General features: G+C 48.4%; 1 protein-coding gene across 1 annotated transcript in view; it reads left to right on the plus strand.

Moving 5' to 3' along the window:
• LOC139274658 (von Willebrand factor A domain-containing protein 3B-like) overlaps positions 1–18,442 on the plus strand; it is a 275,722-nt gene that overhangs the window by 41,289 nt on the left and 215,991 nt on the right. Inside the window, exons 9-10 of the mRNA XM_070891337.1 lie at positions 5,874–6,067; positions 13,728–13,882. Of these exons, the coding sequence (XP_070747438.1) occupies positions 5,874–6,067; positions 13,728–13,882 (349 nt within the window). The remainder of the gene's footprint in view (positions 1–5,873; positions 6,068–13,727; positions 13,883–18,442) is intronic.

Raw genomic sequence — 18,442 nt, forward strand, 5'->3', positions numbered from 1 at the left:
ACATTTCGATGCTGACTGTCCTTGATTAATCCGTGTCTTTCCAAATGAAGATTTATCCTGTCCCTCAGAATTTTTTCCAATAATTTTCCCACCACTGAGGTTAGGCTGACTGGTCTGTAACTACTTGGTCTATCCCTTTCTCCTTTTTAAACAGAGGTACAACATTAGCAGTCCTCCAGTCCTCTGGCACCACACCTGTTGCCAGAGAGGACTGGACAATGATGGTCAGAACCTCTGTTATTTCCTCTCTTGCTTCTCTTAACAGCCTGGGTTACATTTCATCTGGGCCTGGGGAGTTAGCCACTTTCAAAGCTGCTAAGTCCCTTAATACTTCCTCTCTCACTATTATCATAGTCTCTTCTAATATTTCACATTCATCCTCCCTCATTTCAAAGTCTGCATCACCCCTCTCTTTTGTGAAAACAGATGCAAAGTATTTATTAAGAATCCTACCCACGTCTTCTGCTTCCATACACAGATTTCCTTTATGGTCTCTAGTCGCCCCCATTCTTTCTTCAGTTATCCTCTTGCTCTTAATGTATTGATAAAACATCTTTGGATTTTCCCTGATTTTACTTGCCAACATTCTTTCATGCTTTGTCTTTGCTTTCCTGATATATTTTTAAATTGGATTTACTGTTTTACCTGCCACTCTTTTAGTCCAATCCATTTGGGCCAGATTCCTCTTCAACTTATTGAAATTAGTGCTGCTCCAGTTGAGTATTTTCACATTTGATTTTTCCTTGTCCCTTTTCCATAACTATTCCAAACCTAATGATATTGTGATCACTGTTTCCCAGATTCTCCCCCACTGAAACATGCTCCACTTGTCCCAATTCATTCCCCAGAACTAGATCCAACATTGCTTTCTTCCTTGTTGGGCTGGAAACACACTGATTGAAAGTTCTCTTGTACACATTTGAGGAATGCCTCCCCCTGTTTGCCATTTACACTGTTGTTTTCCCATTCTATGGCCCCAAGTTTCCCCAATGCCTTTTTCCAGCGCATTTACCCGTGGTGTGCTGACTTTCTGCTCCAAAAACGATGCCGAAAATGTAGCTGCTGATTCTCCCCGCTCCGTGGACCGTCCTAGGGTCTGGCATGGTGTGGCAACCACAGTGGGGGGGCGGAGCTACAGCCCTGCGCACTGAACCGAGGGTCTAGTGAGTAGGAGGAACAGAAGGAAATCCTTATTAGGCAGGAAATTGTGTTAGGGAAATTGATGGGATTGAAGGCCGATAAATCCCCGGGGCCTGATAGTCTGCATCCCAGAGTACTTATTGAGGTAGCCCTAGAAATAGTAGATGCATTGGTGATCATTTTCCAACAGTCTATCGACTCTGGATCAGTTCCTATGGACTGGAGGGTAGCTAATGTAACACCACTTTTTAAGAAAGGAGGGAGAGAGAAGGTGGTTAATTATAGACCGGTTAGCCTGACATCAGTAGTGGGGAAAATGTTGGAATCAATTATTAAAGATGAAATAGCAGCGCATTTGGAAAGCAGTGACGGGATCGGTCCAAGTCAGCATGGATTTATGAAAGGGAAATCCTGCTTGACAAATCTTCTAGAATTTTTTGAGGATGTAACTAGCAGAGTGGACAAGGGAGAACCAGTGGATGTGGTGTATTTGGACTTTCAAACGGCTTTTGATAAGGTCCCACACAAGAGATTGGTGTGCAAAATTAAAGCACATGGTATTGGGGGTAATGTATTGACGTGGATAGAGAACTGGTTGGCAGACAGGAAGCAGAGAGTCGGGATAAACCGGTCCTTTTCAAAATGGCAGGCAGTGACTAGTGGAGTACCGCAGGGCTCAGTGCTGGGACCTCAGCTATTTACAATATACATCAATGATTTGGATGAGGGAATTGAGTGTAATATCTCCAAGTTTGCAGATGACACTAAGCTGGGTGGCAGTGTGAGCTGTGAGGAGGACGTTAAAAGGCTGCAGGGTGACTTGGACAGGTTAGGTGAGTGGGCAAACGTGTGGCAGTTGCAGTATAATGTGGATAAATGTGGGGTTATCCACTTTGGTGGCAAAAATACGAAGGCAGAATATTATCTGAATGGTGGCAGATTAGGTAAAGGGAGGTGCAGCGAGACCTGGGTGTCATGGTATATCAGTCATTGAAAGTTGGCATGCAGGTTCAGCAGGCGGTGAAGAAGGCAAATGGTATGTTGGCCTTCATAGCTAGGGGATTTGAGTATAGGAGCAGGGAGGTCTTACTGCAGTTGTACAGGGCCTTGGTGAGACCTCACCTGGAATATTGTGTTCAGTTTTGGTCTCCTAATCTGAGGAAGGACGTTCTTGCTATTGAGGGAGTGCAGCGAAGGTTCACCAGACTGATTCCCGGGATGGCAGGACTGACATATGAGGAGAGACTGGATCGACTGGGCCTTTATTCACTGGAGTTTAGAAGGATGAGAGGGGATCTCATAGAAACATATAAAATTCTGACGGGACTGGACAGGTTAGATGCAGGAAGAATCTTCCCGATGTTGGGGAAGTCTAGAACCAGGGGACACAGTCTAAGGTTAAGGGGTAAGCAATTTAGGACTGAGATGAGGAGAAACTTCTTCACTCAGAGAGTTGTTAACTTGAGGAATTCTCTACCGCAGAGAGTTAGATATGGCCCTTACGGCTAAAGGTATCAAGGTGTATGGAGAGAAAGCAGGAAAGGGGTACTGAGGTGAATGATCAGCCATGATCTTATTGAATGGTGGTGCAGGCTCGAAGGGCCGAATGGCCGACTCCTGCACCTATTTTCTATGTTTCTGTTTCTAAGGGACGAGCCGATGTTTGCCGCCCCTATCCCGGGCCGAGTGGCCTGCCGCACAGGCCGGCCGCTGCCTTCCCGCACTCACTTAGACTCCAGTCACTGTAGCCTCTTACACCCCCATTGCCTGCATCCTCTGCTGCCAGTGCTACCCCTCCCATTCAGTTGGCGGAGTGTGTGCGCAGTGTGTGTCGAGGGAAGCTCGCCGGGGAGCCCAGGGGAGCAGGAGGAGGCCGGCGGGAGCAGGAGCAGGAGGAGCCCGGGGGGAGCAGGAGCAGGAGGAGCCCGGGGGAGCAGGAACAGGAGGAGCCCGGGGGAGCAGGAGTGGAGCTGGAGGAGCCCGGGGGGAGCAGGAGCTGGAGCAGCCCAGGGAAGCAGGAGCAGGAGGAGCCCGGGGGAGCAGGAGCAGGAGGAGCCCGGGGGGAGCAGGAGCAGGAGGAGCCCGGGGGGAGCAGGAGCAGGAGGAGCCCGGGGGGAGCAGGTGCAGGAGGAGCCCAGGGAGCAGGAACAGGAGGGGCCCGGGGGAGCAGGAGCAGGAGGAGCCCGGGGGGAGCAGGAGCAGGAGGAGCCCGGGGAGCAGGAACAGGAGGGACCCGGGGGAGCAGGGGCAGGAGGAGCCCGGGGGAGCAGGAGCAGGAGGAGCCCGGGGAGCAGGAACAGGAGGGTCCTGGGGGAGCAGGAGCTGGAGGAGCCCGGGGGGAGCAGGAGCTGGAGCAGTCCGGGGGAGCAGGAGCAGGAGGAGCCCGGGGGAGCAGGAGCAGGAGGGGCCCGGGGGAGCAGGAGCTGGAGGAGCCTGGGGGAGCAGGAGCTGGAGGGGCCCGGGGGAGCAGAAGCTGGAGGAGCCTGGGGGAGCAGGAGCTGGAGGGGCCCAGGGGAGCAGGAGCTGGAGGGGCCCGGGGAAGCAGGAGCAGGAGGGGCCCGGGGGAGCAGGAGCTGGAGGGGCCCGGGGGAGCAGGAGCAGGAGGGGCACAGGGGAGCAGGAGCAGGAGGGGCCCGGGGGAGCAGAAGCTGGAGGAGCCCGGGGGATCAGGAGCTGGAGGGGCCCGGGGGAGCAGGAGCAGGAGGGGCACAGGGGAGCAGGAGCAGGAGGGGCCCGGGAGAGCAGGAGCTGGAGGGGCCCGGGGGAGCAGGAGCTGGAGGAGCCTGGGGGAGCAGGAGCAGGAGGGGCACGGGGGAGCAGGAGCAGGAGGGGCCCGGGGGAGCAGGAGCTGGAGGAGCCTGGGGGAGCAGGAGCAGGAGCTGGATGAGCGTGGCTTGAGTCTGGGCCACCAGATCAGCACCAGGAGTCATACAGCACGTTTGCGGCGGAATTCTTCGAGACACGATACTGGGGGGATGAAGCTACTGGTTTGTGTCACTGATCACGTCTATGTCAAGAAATTTCAAAGCATTAATGCCTAAAGACAACATCTCTTTTGGACTTTATAAATCGAGTTCAAGACTCAAACCACTCTGAGGGCTGCAAGAAACAGGTTGGTGCGGGGAGACTTTTGATCGGTGGGGGGGGGGGGAAGAGTTTTGATGGGGGGAGCGGTGGTGGAAGGAGGAGAGTTTCTTTAAATGATTTAGAAAAAGAACAAGCTGCTCAAATTAGAAAAGTTGTCCCTAGACTGTCTGCTGATAAGAGCAGTAAGAAAGGCAGTCAGCACCATCAAAGTTCAACTTCTGATATAAATGATATTAAAAAGTGCATATTTTATGAAGCTTTATATAGTGGAATGTGTAAATTATGCAAAAGTTACAGTACAAGATCTGTATCAGTTGCAGTGAAGGTGTTTAGTGCTTTGCAAGGTCATCTGTGCTTCCTTCCCGCCCCCTCCCCCCCGGCCCCCCACTATCTCTGTCTACCTGCGCTGATTTCCTAACTCTCCATAAGGTTTTTCTGCATGGACACAAGTGGCCACATACGTTGGCCTTAGTTTGGAGCAACTATTAGCTGGCCAAACTGGCTTAAATGGCCAAAACAGGCGTAGGTGGCTGGTAACGCCCCCTTTTGAACAAAACAAAACAAAACGAAAAAATCCTAACTAACTCACTTACACTGGAGCAAATTAAATGTGCAGAATTGTGACTTTTAAGATACTCCAGAAAATCAAGTTGCTCCAAAAAAAATGGAGCAACTCCTGGGGAAACTTGGGCCCTATATTAGGATAATTGAAGTCCCCCATTATCACTACTCTAAATTTCTTGCATATGTAGCTTGCTCAGAGATTTGTTGTATCTTTACTGAATCCAGAGCCTTTATTGACTTGTAAACTTTTTGCATCTAACTGTGAGGGTGGCTTTTAAAGGTTGGTTGTCATGGCTGCATTAATATCAACAAACTGCTGTGTATTCATTGGCAGAACTACTGTGTAAATTGTAAAATCAAATAGAAAGAGAGCTCTTTGCCATCTAGAATTCAAGGATAAATGGAACCACGGTGTATGTTCTTATGTTCTTATGTAAGTGTATCTGCTTCATGGCCGAGGAGCAGCGAGAGATCGTGACGGCTGTGTGATAGATGAGGGTATGGGGCCCAGAAGAGCCGAGGGCCCAGGGGTAACATGTGCCAGCCCACACTGCGATATGTGTGCGCACTAGATCCGTGCAGCAGAGCAGGTCTCCAGTCGTTCTGGTTAACCCTTGCCACTGGATAAAGGCCTAGCTCTGTCAAGCCCGTGTGGTGGTTGATGTGCAACGGTCACCACACGTTAAAAAAAATTCTCACACAGGCATCTTCCACCCCCTCAATTGGAGATCAGGACTGATTGGGTCCTTCATCGAAACACCTGTGAACTCGTGGAAGCAAGTCATCCTCGTTCAAGGGACCGCCTATGATGATGATGATGGTATCTGCTTTAGTGAACTCAGAGAGAGATACTGTAGGTAAGATGTTGTTTATGCAGAGTAAGGTTGAATTTACAAATAGATAAAGGTGCTTTATCCATGGCACTCCTAATTCCTAGAAGAAATGATTAATATCTGTCAGTTATAAGACCAGTATCAGTTGTTGCACCTGCTTTTTTGAAATGTAACTAAGTGCTGATATTAGTCAATGATCTGTATCTACCTCATGCATTGCTTTCCTGTTTTGCTTTTACAAAAAAACAGTGACTGCTCATCAGCCAATGACACAGTCAAAAACGGAGGACTATATAACTTCTGAGAAATGGCTTGAAAAGTATGGATTGAAGGCTCGCAGATTGTCTTGCTACGATGCCCTTGCCGATTGTGCTTTTCGACATTCTGATGGTGTCGTAGATATAAAAAGGAAGCCAGTGAATGAGTGCATTCAAACAGATGCAGTAAGTGATGATTGAAAAATTGGTTTAAAAACAGTTAACCGCTTAGTCGGCTGAAGTAAAAACTTCCATAAATTACTGGAAATGTAATTATGAAATCTTTTTGTTCCATCTTATAATCTTTAATTCAATTTTTTTTTGGGGGGGGGGGCAGCATGCTCTATTGTATCAAATTTGTTCCAATAAATGATAACTGTATTTATGTCGCTGCAAAATTAGCTCCTAGGATTTGTTTTAACTCCTGCTTAAATAGTTTTGATTTACCAAACTGTTAAATTGCCCCATCTCAGCCCACTCACAGTATTGTTTAGGAGCCAACTTACATCGGCTCAATTTTCCCCAAAGCTTTTTTTCGGCGTACTTGAAGAGTTACGCCTATTTTTTGGGGGCCCATGTATGCCAAAAAAAAATGTTCTAAGTTTCCCAGTTTGATTTTTTTCATTTTGGAGCAGACTAACCTGTCCTTTAGTTTTGGGAGAGGAGCCTTGATCTGCGCCAAAAAGATCGGTTTGTAATGCTAACCAGGGACACAATGCAGGCTGAGGCTTGGCATGTGAAACATACAGACAGCTTGCAACACATTCAAATATATTGCATCAACTTAAAGTCTCATTAAAACACATTACATCAACTTAAAAGCACATTAAAATATATTGCACAACCTACTTCCAACTGTTAAAGTTCCCTCCCCCCTCCCGATGCCGGTGCTGATCCCCGCCACTATCCCAGGCCTAAGGGCCTCCTGGTCTGCTTCCCCAGCCTGCCCCGAACCCAGAGTACCTTGCCGGTGCTGGTCCTGCTCCCCCGCCCCTAGCCCTTGGCTGAAGGGCTTGCCGGTCTGCTTCCCTAGCCCGCCAGCTCCGGTTCCCCTGCCCGCCCTGAGTCCCGAGTGTCTTGCCAGTCGCGCTCCCCCTCCCAGCCCCCGAGTGCTTTGCTGGTCCCGCTCTCCCCCCCCCCCCCCCCCCCCCGCCAGTCCTGAGTGCCTTGCTGGTCCAGTCCATATCCCAGGCCGAATGGCCTCCTGGCCCCCTCCCCCGCCCCTATCCCAGGCTGAGTGGCCTCCCGGTCCCCTCCCCCGCCCCTATCCCAGGCTGAGTGGCCTTCCGGTCCCCTCCCCCACCCCTATCCCAGGCTGAGTGGCCTCCCGGTCCCCTCCCCCTCCCCTATCCCAGGCTGAGTGGCCTCTCGCTCCCCTCCCCCGCCCCTATCCCAGGCTGTGTGGCCTCTCGCTCCCCTCCCCCGCCCCTATCCCAGGCTGAGTGGCCTCCCGGTCCCCTCCCCCGCCCCTATCCCAGGCTGAGTGGCCTCTCGGTCCCCTCCCCCGCCCCTATCCCAGGCTGAGTGGCCTCCCGGTCCCCTCCCCCGCCCCTATCCCAGGCTGAGTGGCCTCCCGGTCCCCTCCCACGCCCCTATCCCAGGCTGAGTGGCCTCTCGGTCCCCTCCCCCGCCCCTATCCCAGGCTGAGTGGCCTCCCGGTCCCCTCCCCCGCCCCTATCCCAGGCTGAGTGGCCTCCCGGTCCCCTCCCACGCCCCTATTCCAGGCTGAGTGGCCTCTCGGTCCCCTCCCCCGCCCCTATCCCAGGCTGAGTGGCCTCCCGGTCCCCTCCCCCGCCCCTATCCCAGGCTGAGTGGCCTCCCGGTCCCCTCCCCCGCCCCTTTCCCAGGCTGAGTGGCCTCTCGGTCCCCTCCCACGCCCCTATTCCAGGCTGAGTGGCCTCTCGGTCCCCTCCCCCGCCCCTATCCCAGGCTGAGTGGCCTCCCGGTCCCCTCCCCCGCCCCTATCCCAGGCTGAGTGGCCTCCCAGTCCGCTGCCTCGCCCCTGTCCCAGGCTGAGTGGCCTCCCGGTCCCCTCCCCCACCCCTATCCCAGGCTGAGTGGCCTCCCAGTCCCCTCCCCCACCTCTATCCCAGGCTGAGTGGCCTCCCGGTCCCCTCCCCCGCCCCTATCCCAGGCTGAGTGGCCTCCCAGTCCCCTCCCCCACCCCTATCCCAGGCTGAGTGGCCTCCCGGTCCCCTCCCCCGCCCCTACCCCAGGCTGAGTGGCCTACCAGTCTGCCCCCCCCACCCCTATCCCAGGCTGAGTGGCCTCCCGGTCCCCTCCCCCGCCCCTATCTCAGGCTGAGTGGCCTCCCGGTCCGCTGCCTCGCCCCTATCCCAGGCCGAGTGGCCTCCTCCCTCCCGATCCCCACACCTAACTACACCCAAAAGGCTTTGCCCCAGCCCCCTTCTCTCTCCCCTCCCCACCCCCCCTCCCCCCTCCCCCCTTCTCTCTCTCTTCCTCCCTCTCTCTCTCCCTCCCACCCCCCTCACTCTCTTTTTCCCCCCACTCTCTTCCCCTCCCCTCTCTCTCCCTCCCCCCACCTCTCTCTCTCTCTCTCTCTCACTCTTACCTTTCCTGCTGCTAATATCCGGGCATCTGCTGCACTTACCTGCACCGATTTCTTTAACTCTCCAGAAGGTTTTTCCGCAGAGGCCACATACGCTGGCCTAAGCAGAACTGGAGTAACTCTCAGCTGACCAAACTTGCCTAAATGGCCAGAATTGGCACGGGTGGCAGGTTACGCCTCCTTTGGCTGAAAAAAAGTACCTAAAAAAAAATCATAACTGCGTTACGCTGGTGCAAATTGATTGGAGAAACTGTTTTTTTTTAAACTTAGGCCAACAAAAGCAGCCTGCTCCAAAAAAACGGTGCAAATCACTGGGGAAAATTGAGCCCATGAAAAGAAGTTAAACAATGAAATTGTAACTCACTATTACCCTTAACAAGATAAGATGTGAAGCACCTTGGGAAATTTTGGCACTATAAAGATGTACGTTATTGCCGACCTCTCTCACTTTGAGCGATTACATCCCTTTTCTTTGTTTCTCTGTGTGTGTCTGTGACCACTTCAGGCTCTGTGTTAGCCTTTCAGTGGGACGTCAGTTATCATGGCATCCCTAATTTTGGTGTATCAGTCCAGTTTCGGATCAGTGCATCTCAAAGTAAAACAGAGAAACATTTCACAAGAATTCAGTAATGGTATATATTGGGTCTCTTTTCTCTTGAAAAAAGAAGGCTGAGGGGGGGTGACCTAATAGAGGTCTTTAAAATTATGAAAGATTTTGATAGAGTTGCTACAGAGAGAATATTTCCACTTGTGGGGAAAACCATAACTAGAGGCCTTCAATATAAGTTTGTCACCAAGAAATCCAATAGGGAATTCAGAAGAAATTTATTTACCCAAAGAGTGGTGAGAATGTGGAACTCGCTACCACAGGGAGTGATTGAAGTGAATAGTATAGATGCATTTAATGGGAGGCTAGACAAGCATATGAGGGAGAAGGGATTAGAGGGTTATGCTGATAGAGTTAGATGAGGGAAAACGGGAGGAGGCTCGAGTGGAGCATAAACGCTGACATGTACTGGTTGGGCCGAATGGTGCGTTTCTGTGCCCTATATCCTATGTAATCCTATATATATAGAACTGATCTATCTCTGCCCATTCCCTTTTCTAACTGCTCCAGCTTGGTCTTAGCTATGTTGACTCCTGTTGCCAAACAGCCTGTTGGCATTCACTGACTAAACTCACTTATGAAAATTGGCCAAGAGTAAGGACTGCTGGATTCGGTCTTGTATGAGCCATCAACTCCAGTTAAGGGGAGGAAAAAAAATGAAAGGTCAGGGGTTTCCTCCGAGTTGCTCCCACTCCAGCGTGGCAACAACCAGAAATGAGGCAGAACCCTGTTTACGCACATAAATGGAGTTTCCATTGCTCTTACGGCGAAGTTACGCAATTGGAGCAGCAACGGCTTCAAGGAATTACCTGGCCTAAGGAAGCAGCTAGCAATGTTATGACATTCGTACTAATATCCTTTAGAATTTATTAACAGATTTAGATAGAGAATACTAATAACTTTCATAATTCATCAGAAGTGACCAGATAGAGGTAACTAGAGTCACAGTGCCCTCTAGTGATCCCAATGGGACAACCCGTTCAAGAAAAGATAATGGTCTGGATTTTAAGGTGCTTCGGACACAGCGTATGCAGAATGGCCCCACAAGTTCCGGGTTTCCGAATGTGCTGCACATGCGCGGAAACCCGGAACTTACGATTCGCCACGTTTCCGCTGCAAATTCACTTTTGCTGGCACAGAGTTGGGCTATTTGCCCAACTACTGCCCAGCGAATACCCACGAGACCCTTATGCATGGTAAAAGCAGGCGTAAGGCCTTTTATCAGCATAAGGGTTAAAATAAATGTTAACAATAAAATGTTTAAAATGATTTAAGGATAAACATACATTTATATTGAGTTTAGAGAAATACTGTCCCGGTTTAAAATGTTTAAATTTATTTTTCAAAAAATTTAAATTTTACTTTAAATGTTTAATTAAAGGGTCTTTTAATTCATTTTGAACATATGATAATTTATTTTTATTTCAGCGGTGGGAAAATATATTTATTTGGGGATTTCCATTATGCTTAGGGGGGTTCCGTACGTAAATGGAATCCCCATAAATGTCATATGAATCCCCCTTTTTGATTGGCTGGCTCATGTGATCCCAGGGACGCTTGCAAACTGCATGTGTCCCTGGGATCCGTGGGCCTTTACACAGGCGAGCGCCTGGAGGCCCAGGGCCCGAACAGTCCGAAGCTCCGTAGACACCAGGTAAGTTTGGAGTTTTCTTTCAGATCAGAGACGTGTGCCGGCGGCAAATCTCCGACCACAATTTTCAGACTGAGATCTGTTTACATGTTGAGTTAGAATATCTCCCAAGCACAAAAAATAGCCCTTCAATTTATTTGATGAAGAGATTTTCAAATATTGGTAGAATATTTCCCGGGATGGCAGGACTGACATATGAAGAAAGACTGGATCGACTAGGCTTATATTCACTGGAGTTTAGAAGAATGAGAGGGGATCTCATAGAAACATATAAAATTATGATGGGTTTGGACAGGTTAGATGCAGGAAGAATGTTCCCGATGTTGGGGAAGTCCAGAACCAAGGGGTCACAGTCTAAGGATAAGGGGTAAGCCATTTAGGACCAAGATGAGGAGAAACTTCTTCACTCAGAGAATTGTGAACCTGTGGAATTCTCTACCACAGAAAGTTGTTGAGGCCAGTTCATTATATATATTCAAAAGGGAGTTAGATGTGGCCCTTACGGCTAAAGGGATCAAGGGGTATGGAGAGAAAGCAGGAATGGGGTACTGAAGTTGCATGATCAGCCATGATCATATTGAGTGGAGGTGTAGGCTCGAAGGGCCGAATGGCTTACTCCTGCACCTATTTTCTATGTTTCTTTGTTTCTATATGTATGTATATATATATACACTTTGGGCAGGATTTTTGGTCTTCTGCACTGTCCACTCTATCAAAACCTTGTTCAAAATATTCATTTGATGTTGGGTTCTGTGCAGTCCGTGTTGCATCTCTCCTAATTTTTATTTCTCTTGAAGTCGATTTGCTGTTACCTGTTTTACACTATCGTACAAAGCCAAAATCTACCCCAGTGAGTTACTTTGAAGTGAGATCTTCTGCCTCCCTTGTTAGCGCCCCGAAGGGACATTTGGCGCGAGTATTGACGGGGCGCGGAGCATTACCGCCCCCAAGTGGCGAGCCAATGTGCAACGCCCCTGGTTGCGACGCCGGCTCCATAGAGCGCCCTGCTGGGAACGCCTGTGGAAGCTGCCTATCCGAGCTGTAGCGGCCGCAGTGAGGTCAGTAATGCCGACCTCAGGTAAGTGTGATTGGTTTTTTTTGCGATTTATATTGTGGTGGCGTGAGTTATGTATTAGGAATGCTTTTGGTGGGTTTTTTGCCCCGAGCCCTCTCTTATGGCGCTCCCAGGCTGTTTAACTTGGGATTTTCACTTGCTCAGCTGGCCTAGCCCCCTGAGAGAGCTGTGCAACCCTTCCCTTAGCACCCTGCTCCCAACTCCGGGTCCAGCTGATGAATTTTGCGGCAGAAAATGCAAACTATTTGTCGGCGCAAAATTTACCGCTCCGTCCAGGACAACGCCACAACAGAGGCATGACCGAATTTCTCCCCCTTTATATATAAAAATTAAACAACATGTATTTAAAATGTATTGTAGAACATGAATCTGGTGTAATTTGCATAATGATATGGCTGTTTTTTTTTCTTGGCAAATCTGCTGCAAAGAGTTTGATTGAAGAATGAAGCGTGTAGTTCAGGTCGAGAACCCGTATGCAACGAGTAGTGGAGGGACTACTGGACTAATATTGCAGTACAAGGATCCTAAGAAACAAAACCAGTATCCCTGTAGCCCTGTAAGGTGTTAGCATTTCCAAATTTGTATGTGTAGGTTGAACTACTTTTAATATAGAGAATCTAAGGATGCATTTCCTCTGCAAATGTAGTGTTGGGCAAATTGCTTCACACCAATGTTAAACTTGTACAGCGTAAATCCAGAGTTGAGACCTGACCTGAAGCAAATCGACACTTCCTGCCTTCGGGAGTCTAACCGTGCTACGTTGCATTATTAGTTAGGGCCCAAAGTCCATATCTGGCCAGCATTTACGCAGTAGGGTAAGTGCATTGCTCTAACATTCAAAGGGAGAATTGGAGCCACAGTGCTGCAGCTCTATCTCCGACCAACACTTCCTTTATGTGTGGTTCCCTGCTTGAATCACGGGATTCATGAATTTACCCTTATAACTGTGGTATCAATACATAGCAAAATCACTTTGTATTCACTGCAGTTATAGTGTAAATACATCCTCATATTCAGTATTTCTTGATACAGCATCCGTGTATTCAGAAACTAAGTTGCATATGTTAGTTTGATACTTGATTTAATGTGGGGAATTAGATGGTAGAGCTTGTTCAGGATGTTTAATGTAAGATCCCTGAAATTTTTATTTTCCATTTGAACTGTTAAAATTATTCTATCGAAATAAATAACATTTCCACTGATCATAGGAATTACAACTCACATAAATTAACCGTAACAATTCTAACCTACTGAACTGATTGGGAAGCTGCAAAAAGGCTTATAATGTGGTGAAATCTGAAGGATTATTATTTACTGGAGAATTAGCTACATCTCGCTGATGGCTGTGAGCTCAGGGCATTCCTTTGCTTGAGCAAAGCTTCTCCTACTAATAGTGTCAGCTGTGGCTCAATGGGCAGCACTCTCACCTTTGAGTCAGAAGGTTGTGGGTTCCCACTCCAGGGACTTGAGCACAAAATCTAGACTGACTCACTGTAGTACTGAGGGAGTGCCACACTGTCGGAGGCGCTGTCTTTCGGATGAGATATTAAACCGAGGCTCCGTCTACTCTCTCAGGTGGATGTAAAAGATTCCATGGCACTATTTTGAAGAAGAGCAGGGGAGTTATCCCAGGTATCCTGGCCAATATTTATCCCTCAATCAACATAACAGAAACAGATTATCCGGTCATTATCACATTTCTGTTTGTGGGAGCTTGCTGTGTGCAAATTGGCTGCCACGTTTCCTACATTATAACAGTGGCTACACGCCAAAAGAACTTCACTGGCTGTAAAGTGCTTTGAGATATCCGGTAGTCGTGAAAGGCGCGATATAAATGCAAGTCTTTCTTTAATGAAAGAATATCATGTCACTACTGGGATTATGTCTTTATTCTACCAACACTGTATTGATTGTAGATTTATTTTAAAACTTCCATTGTAACAGGAAACTAGAATTAAACTGGTGAATGCCAAGTACTGTGGCCGATTTGCACACACTCAGTGGAAAGATGGTTCTGTAATGCATGTTTACATCACTGCTGAGAAGTGCAAGGAATATCAGCAGAAAATGAAGACGGCTCTGGACCAGATACAAAGGAGGTCAGTTTGAAACCTAGGTTAGTTGTTGGATGAAGTCAGTAGTTAGCGTTAATTAATATCCTGAAAGCTCTCATATTTATTAAACAGGAGCGTATATATCTATTTTTAATAAAAGGTTCTTGTATAACATGCAGTGATCCATTTCAGACTATCAAGAATTTCTGTCATGTCTACTTGCCTCATTTTTGTCGTGCCTCTGTCACATTACTTTCTTTGGGCTGGATGTTCACTCCGTTGCCTCCTCTGTTTTTGCCCCAGAGGGGCAGTAATGGCGGCGGAGAACATTTCCGGGCGGGCGGCCAGCTTCCTGCGCCCCGCCGGGACATTGCGTGCGGGGTTTGCGGGGGCGTGGAGCCTGGGAGAGACGAGCCAGCGTGCAACGCCCCTGGTTGTGACACCGATTCAAAATTTGAAACTCGCCCGACCCGTAGCACCCCGCAGTGTGCCCTGGTGCGACCGCCTGCGAAAGCTGGTGGTCCGAGCTATAGCGGCCGCAGCGAGGGAAGGAATATCTACCTGAGGTAAGTGTGATTGTTTTTTATTTTCTTATTTTTGCGATTCATGTGGATGTGGCGTCAGGAGAGTATTGGGAATGTTTTTGGTGTTTTTTTTTACAGATTTTTTTTTCCAGGGAAACCTCTCTTAGTGCGCTACGAGGCTGGCTTGTTTACCTGGGGATTTTCAGTTGCTCAGCCGGCCTAGCGCCCTAAAAGAGTTGTGGAACGCCTCCCTAAGTGCTCTGCTCCACACTCAAGGCCCAGCTGGTGAATTTTGCGGCTGGAGACGCAAACTATTTCCCTGCGCAAAATTTACCGCCCCGCCTGGATTAACGCCACAACAGAGGCCTGACTATATTTCCACCTGTTTTCAAGCATATTACTGATGCTTACCTCGGATTGGCTGACCTCTCATATGACCTCTGGTACGCCAAGCTCTATTGTTCCTCCGCTGGGAACGGTGGTTGTAATTTTATCGTTGGCCTTTAGATTTCCGGCCATCAGCTGAGAAAGGCATAAGTAATATTTAAACTTAAACCTTGGCCATTAACTGGCCTTACCATAAGCTTCCCCATCAGAACCAGTCTTTCACATTTTTACTGGACTGTTAGCTAGGCTTTGCTCACAGGTTCCCAGTTGGGAACGGTCTTTGAAACTTTAACTGGGCTGTCTGTCAGCCATCATCGCTTGTATATGTTGCCCATTCCATGTAAGACTATTTTTAATTCATGAAACCTGCCTATTTATTGAATTCGTTCGCACAAGTTTGACTTTGTGCCTCATTGCAGACTTATTTCACTAATTTATTTGGTGTTACTTTTGCCCATTCTGTATAAGGGCAGAAGTAGCACCAATTCATGAAAACTGTGTATTTTTCTAATTCATTTTGACATTATCATATTCAGCTTTATTCATTTCCCCCCAATTCTGTGTAAGGCCACTTTTCCCCATACCATTGCTTATTTTATTTAATTTTCTCTCCTCTTCCCTCCCCATTCTCCAAAATCACCCTCCAAACTCTCTCCTTCCCACTCACACCTCATTGCGCTGATTTCTTTCAAGTTCACCACACACCATTAAACTCTGTCTTGGGCCCCTAACTTTCCTCCTCCATTGTCCTCTGACCTTTCACTGCTCCCCATTACACACCAAAAAATTCCACGATCCCACCCACTCACTTTTATTTCCCACTCACGACTGAAACCTCATTCTTTCCTCCTCCTTCCTACCCTGATGTTTTGGGCAGCCTACAATTCAACCCAGCCTTCTCAACTTTCCCTCTCAAACACCCAACTTCACAATCGTGCAAACTCCAAAACAACCCCATCCTGTTTAAAATAAATCCTCCATTTAAACACTCAGGCCCAACTTCAACAACAGCATCAACTTGTAATTATATAGTGCCTTTAACATAATAAAAAGTTCCAAAGTGCTTCACAGGAGTATTATAAGACAAGAAATTTGACACTGAACTATATAAGGAGAAATTAAGGCAGGTGACCAAAAGCTTGGTCGAAGAGGTAGGTTTTAAGGAGCGTCTTGAAGGAGGAAAGAGAGGTAGAGAGGCGGAGAGGTTTGGGCAGGGAGTTCCAGAGCTTGGGGCCTAGGCAACAGAAGGCACGGTCACCAATGGTTGAGTGATTATAATCGGGGATGCTCAAGAGGGCAGAATTAGAGGAGCGCAGATATCTCAGAGGGTTGTGGGCCTGGAAGAGATTACAGAGATAGGGAGGGGCAAGGCCAAGGAGGGATTTGAAAACAAGGCTGAGAATTTTGAAATCGAGGCGCTGCTTAACCAGGAGCCAATGTAGGTCAGCGAGCACAGGGGTGATGGGCGATCGGGACTTGGTGCGAGTTCGGACACGGACGGCCGAATTTTGGATGACCTCAAATTTATATAGGGTAGAATGTGGGAGGTCAGCCAGGGGTGCATTGGAGTAGTCAAGTCTAGAGGTCACAAAGGCATTCTTGCCTTATGAGTCAATCGCTGTCAGATACACGTCAACATAAGCACAATCATCTCCCACAACACAAACTGACACACACCATTATAACAATAACAATAAAAATGCCTCAAGGAGCTTTATTGCGGCATAATCAGACAAAGATGGATGCCGAGTCAAGAAAGATATTAGGAGGTTTGACTAAAAGCTTGGTTAAAGTGGTGGGTTTTAAGGAGGGTCTTAAAGTGGCGAGGGACTTGATGGTGGAGATGTTTAGGGAATGAATTCCTAAGCATAGGACCTAGGTGGCTGAAGGCACGGCCGTCAATGATGGAGTGAAGGGAGGAGGGATACGCAAGAGGCCAGAGTCAGAGGAACGGAGAGTGAAATTGCATAAATAACAACATAAGAGTTTAAGGATTAGGAACAGGAATAGGTCATATGACCCCTTGAGCCAGTTCAATAAGATCACAGCTGAACTTCGACCTTAACACCACCGTACCCACATTAAGCTCTAAAGACTGAAAATAATGACAATTCAAAACATTAAAAGCATAACAATCTTTTAATTTTTCAAAGGAATCAGGGGAAGGAATTATTGTTCCTTAAAGTACAAGATCAACAGTTAGTGTGGGGATGGGAAGTACAGAACAAAATTATCCTACATAGCCCCAGGCTGGATCTGGCTTATGACTTTTTTCTTAAGGACTTTTTTCTTGCTCTGGACTTCTTGATGCTCTCATTTTAATTTACAAGAACGATGATACGTTCATAATAAAGGATGAGACTGAGTACTGTGTACAATGAGCAAGTGTGACCTTAGCTCCTTTAATAAGACTCCAGAGTGCAGGTACCTCGTGGGTGGCCTGCTTATATACAGTGCTCCCAAGGGATGCTGGGATCCCTTGGGACTCTGACAGATAGGCCCTCTGGTGATAGTGTAATACAGGTTACAAGGGGTTAAATACATAACATCACTCCCCTGTGAAGTCAATAGTACACTTATTTACAAAGTGAGACGATCTGGGGCTTTTCGCTCCCTTGTCGATCGTCTCGGTACAAATGCGGGTGTGGGTGAGTTGGTTAGTTCTTCACTGGGCTGCTGGGCAGCCGGCCTTGCTGGGCTGCTGGGGATGGTGAGTTCGGCTTCGTGGGTCAGCCGTGATGTCGGTTGCCACTTGTGTGTGTGTTGGAGGATCAAAGTTGGCGGTGTCTTCTTCGGGTTGTTCGTAGCTGTTGGTGAATCGCAATTTGATTTGGTCTAAATGTTTTCTGTATGTTAGTCCATTGGTCAATTTGACCTAAAACACCCTATTTCCCTCTTTGGCTATGACCATGCCGGCGAGCCATTTGGGACCATGTCCATAATTGAGTACAAACACACGATCATTGATCTCAATATCGCATGACAAATTTGCGCGGTCATGGTCACACTTTGTTGATGCCGCCTGCCCTCCACGTGATCATGGAGATCAGGCTGGACAAGGAAGAGCCTTGTTTTGAGCGCCCTTTTCATGAGCAGCTCGGCTGGGGGAACCCCGGTGAGTGAGTGGGGTCTGGTGCGGTAGCTGAGTAGCACTCGGGACAGCCAGGTCTGCAGGGAGCCTTCCGACACGCTTTGCTTGATGGTCTGAACTGCCCGTTCTGCCTGGCCATTGGATGCAGGCTTGAACGGGGCAGATGTGATGTGTTTGATCCCATTGCGGGTCATGAATTCCTTGAATTCAGCACTGGTGAAACATGGCCCATTGTCGCTGACTACGACATCAGGCAGGCCGTGCGTGGCAAACATGGCTCGTAGGTGTTTGACAGTGGCCGTGTACGTGCTTGCAGACATTATTGCACATTCAATCCATTTTGAGTAAGTGTTCACAACGACCAAAAACATTTTGCCTAGAAATGGGCCCGCATAGTCCACGTGGATCCTCGACCACGGTTTGGAGGGCCAAGAACACAAACTTAGCGGTGCCTCTCTGGGTGCATTGCTCAGCTGAGAGCAAGTGTTGCACTGGCGCACGCATGACTCTAAATCTGAGTCAATGCCAGACCACCATACATGAGATCTGACTATGGCTTTCATCATTACAATGCTTGAGTGGATGCTGTGCAGTTCACATATG

This window comes from Pristiophorus japonicus, chromosome 10, assembly GCF_044704955.1.
Source record: "Pristiophorus japonicus isolate sPriJap1 chromosome 10, sPriJap1.hap1, whole genome shotgun sequence".
NCBI classification, from domain to species: Eukaryota; Metazoa; Chordata; class Chondrichthyes; family Pristiophoridae; genus Pristiophorus; species Pristiophorus japonicus.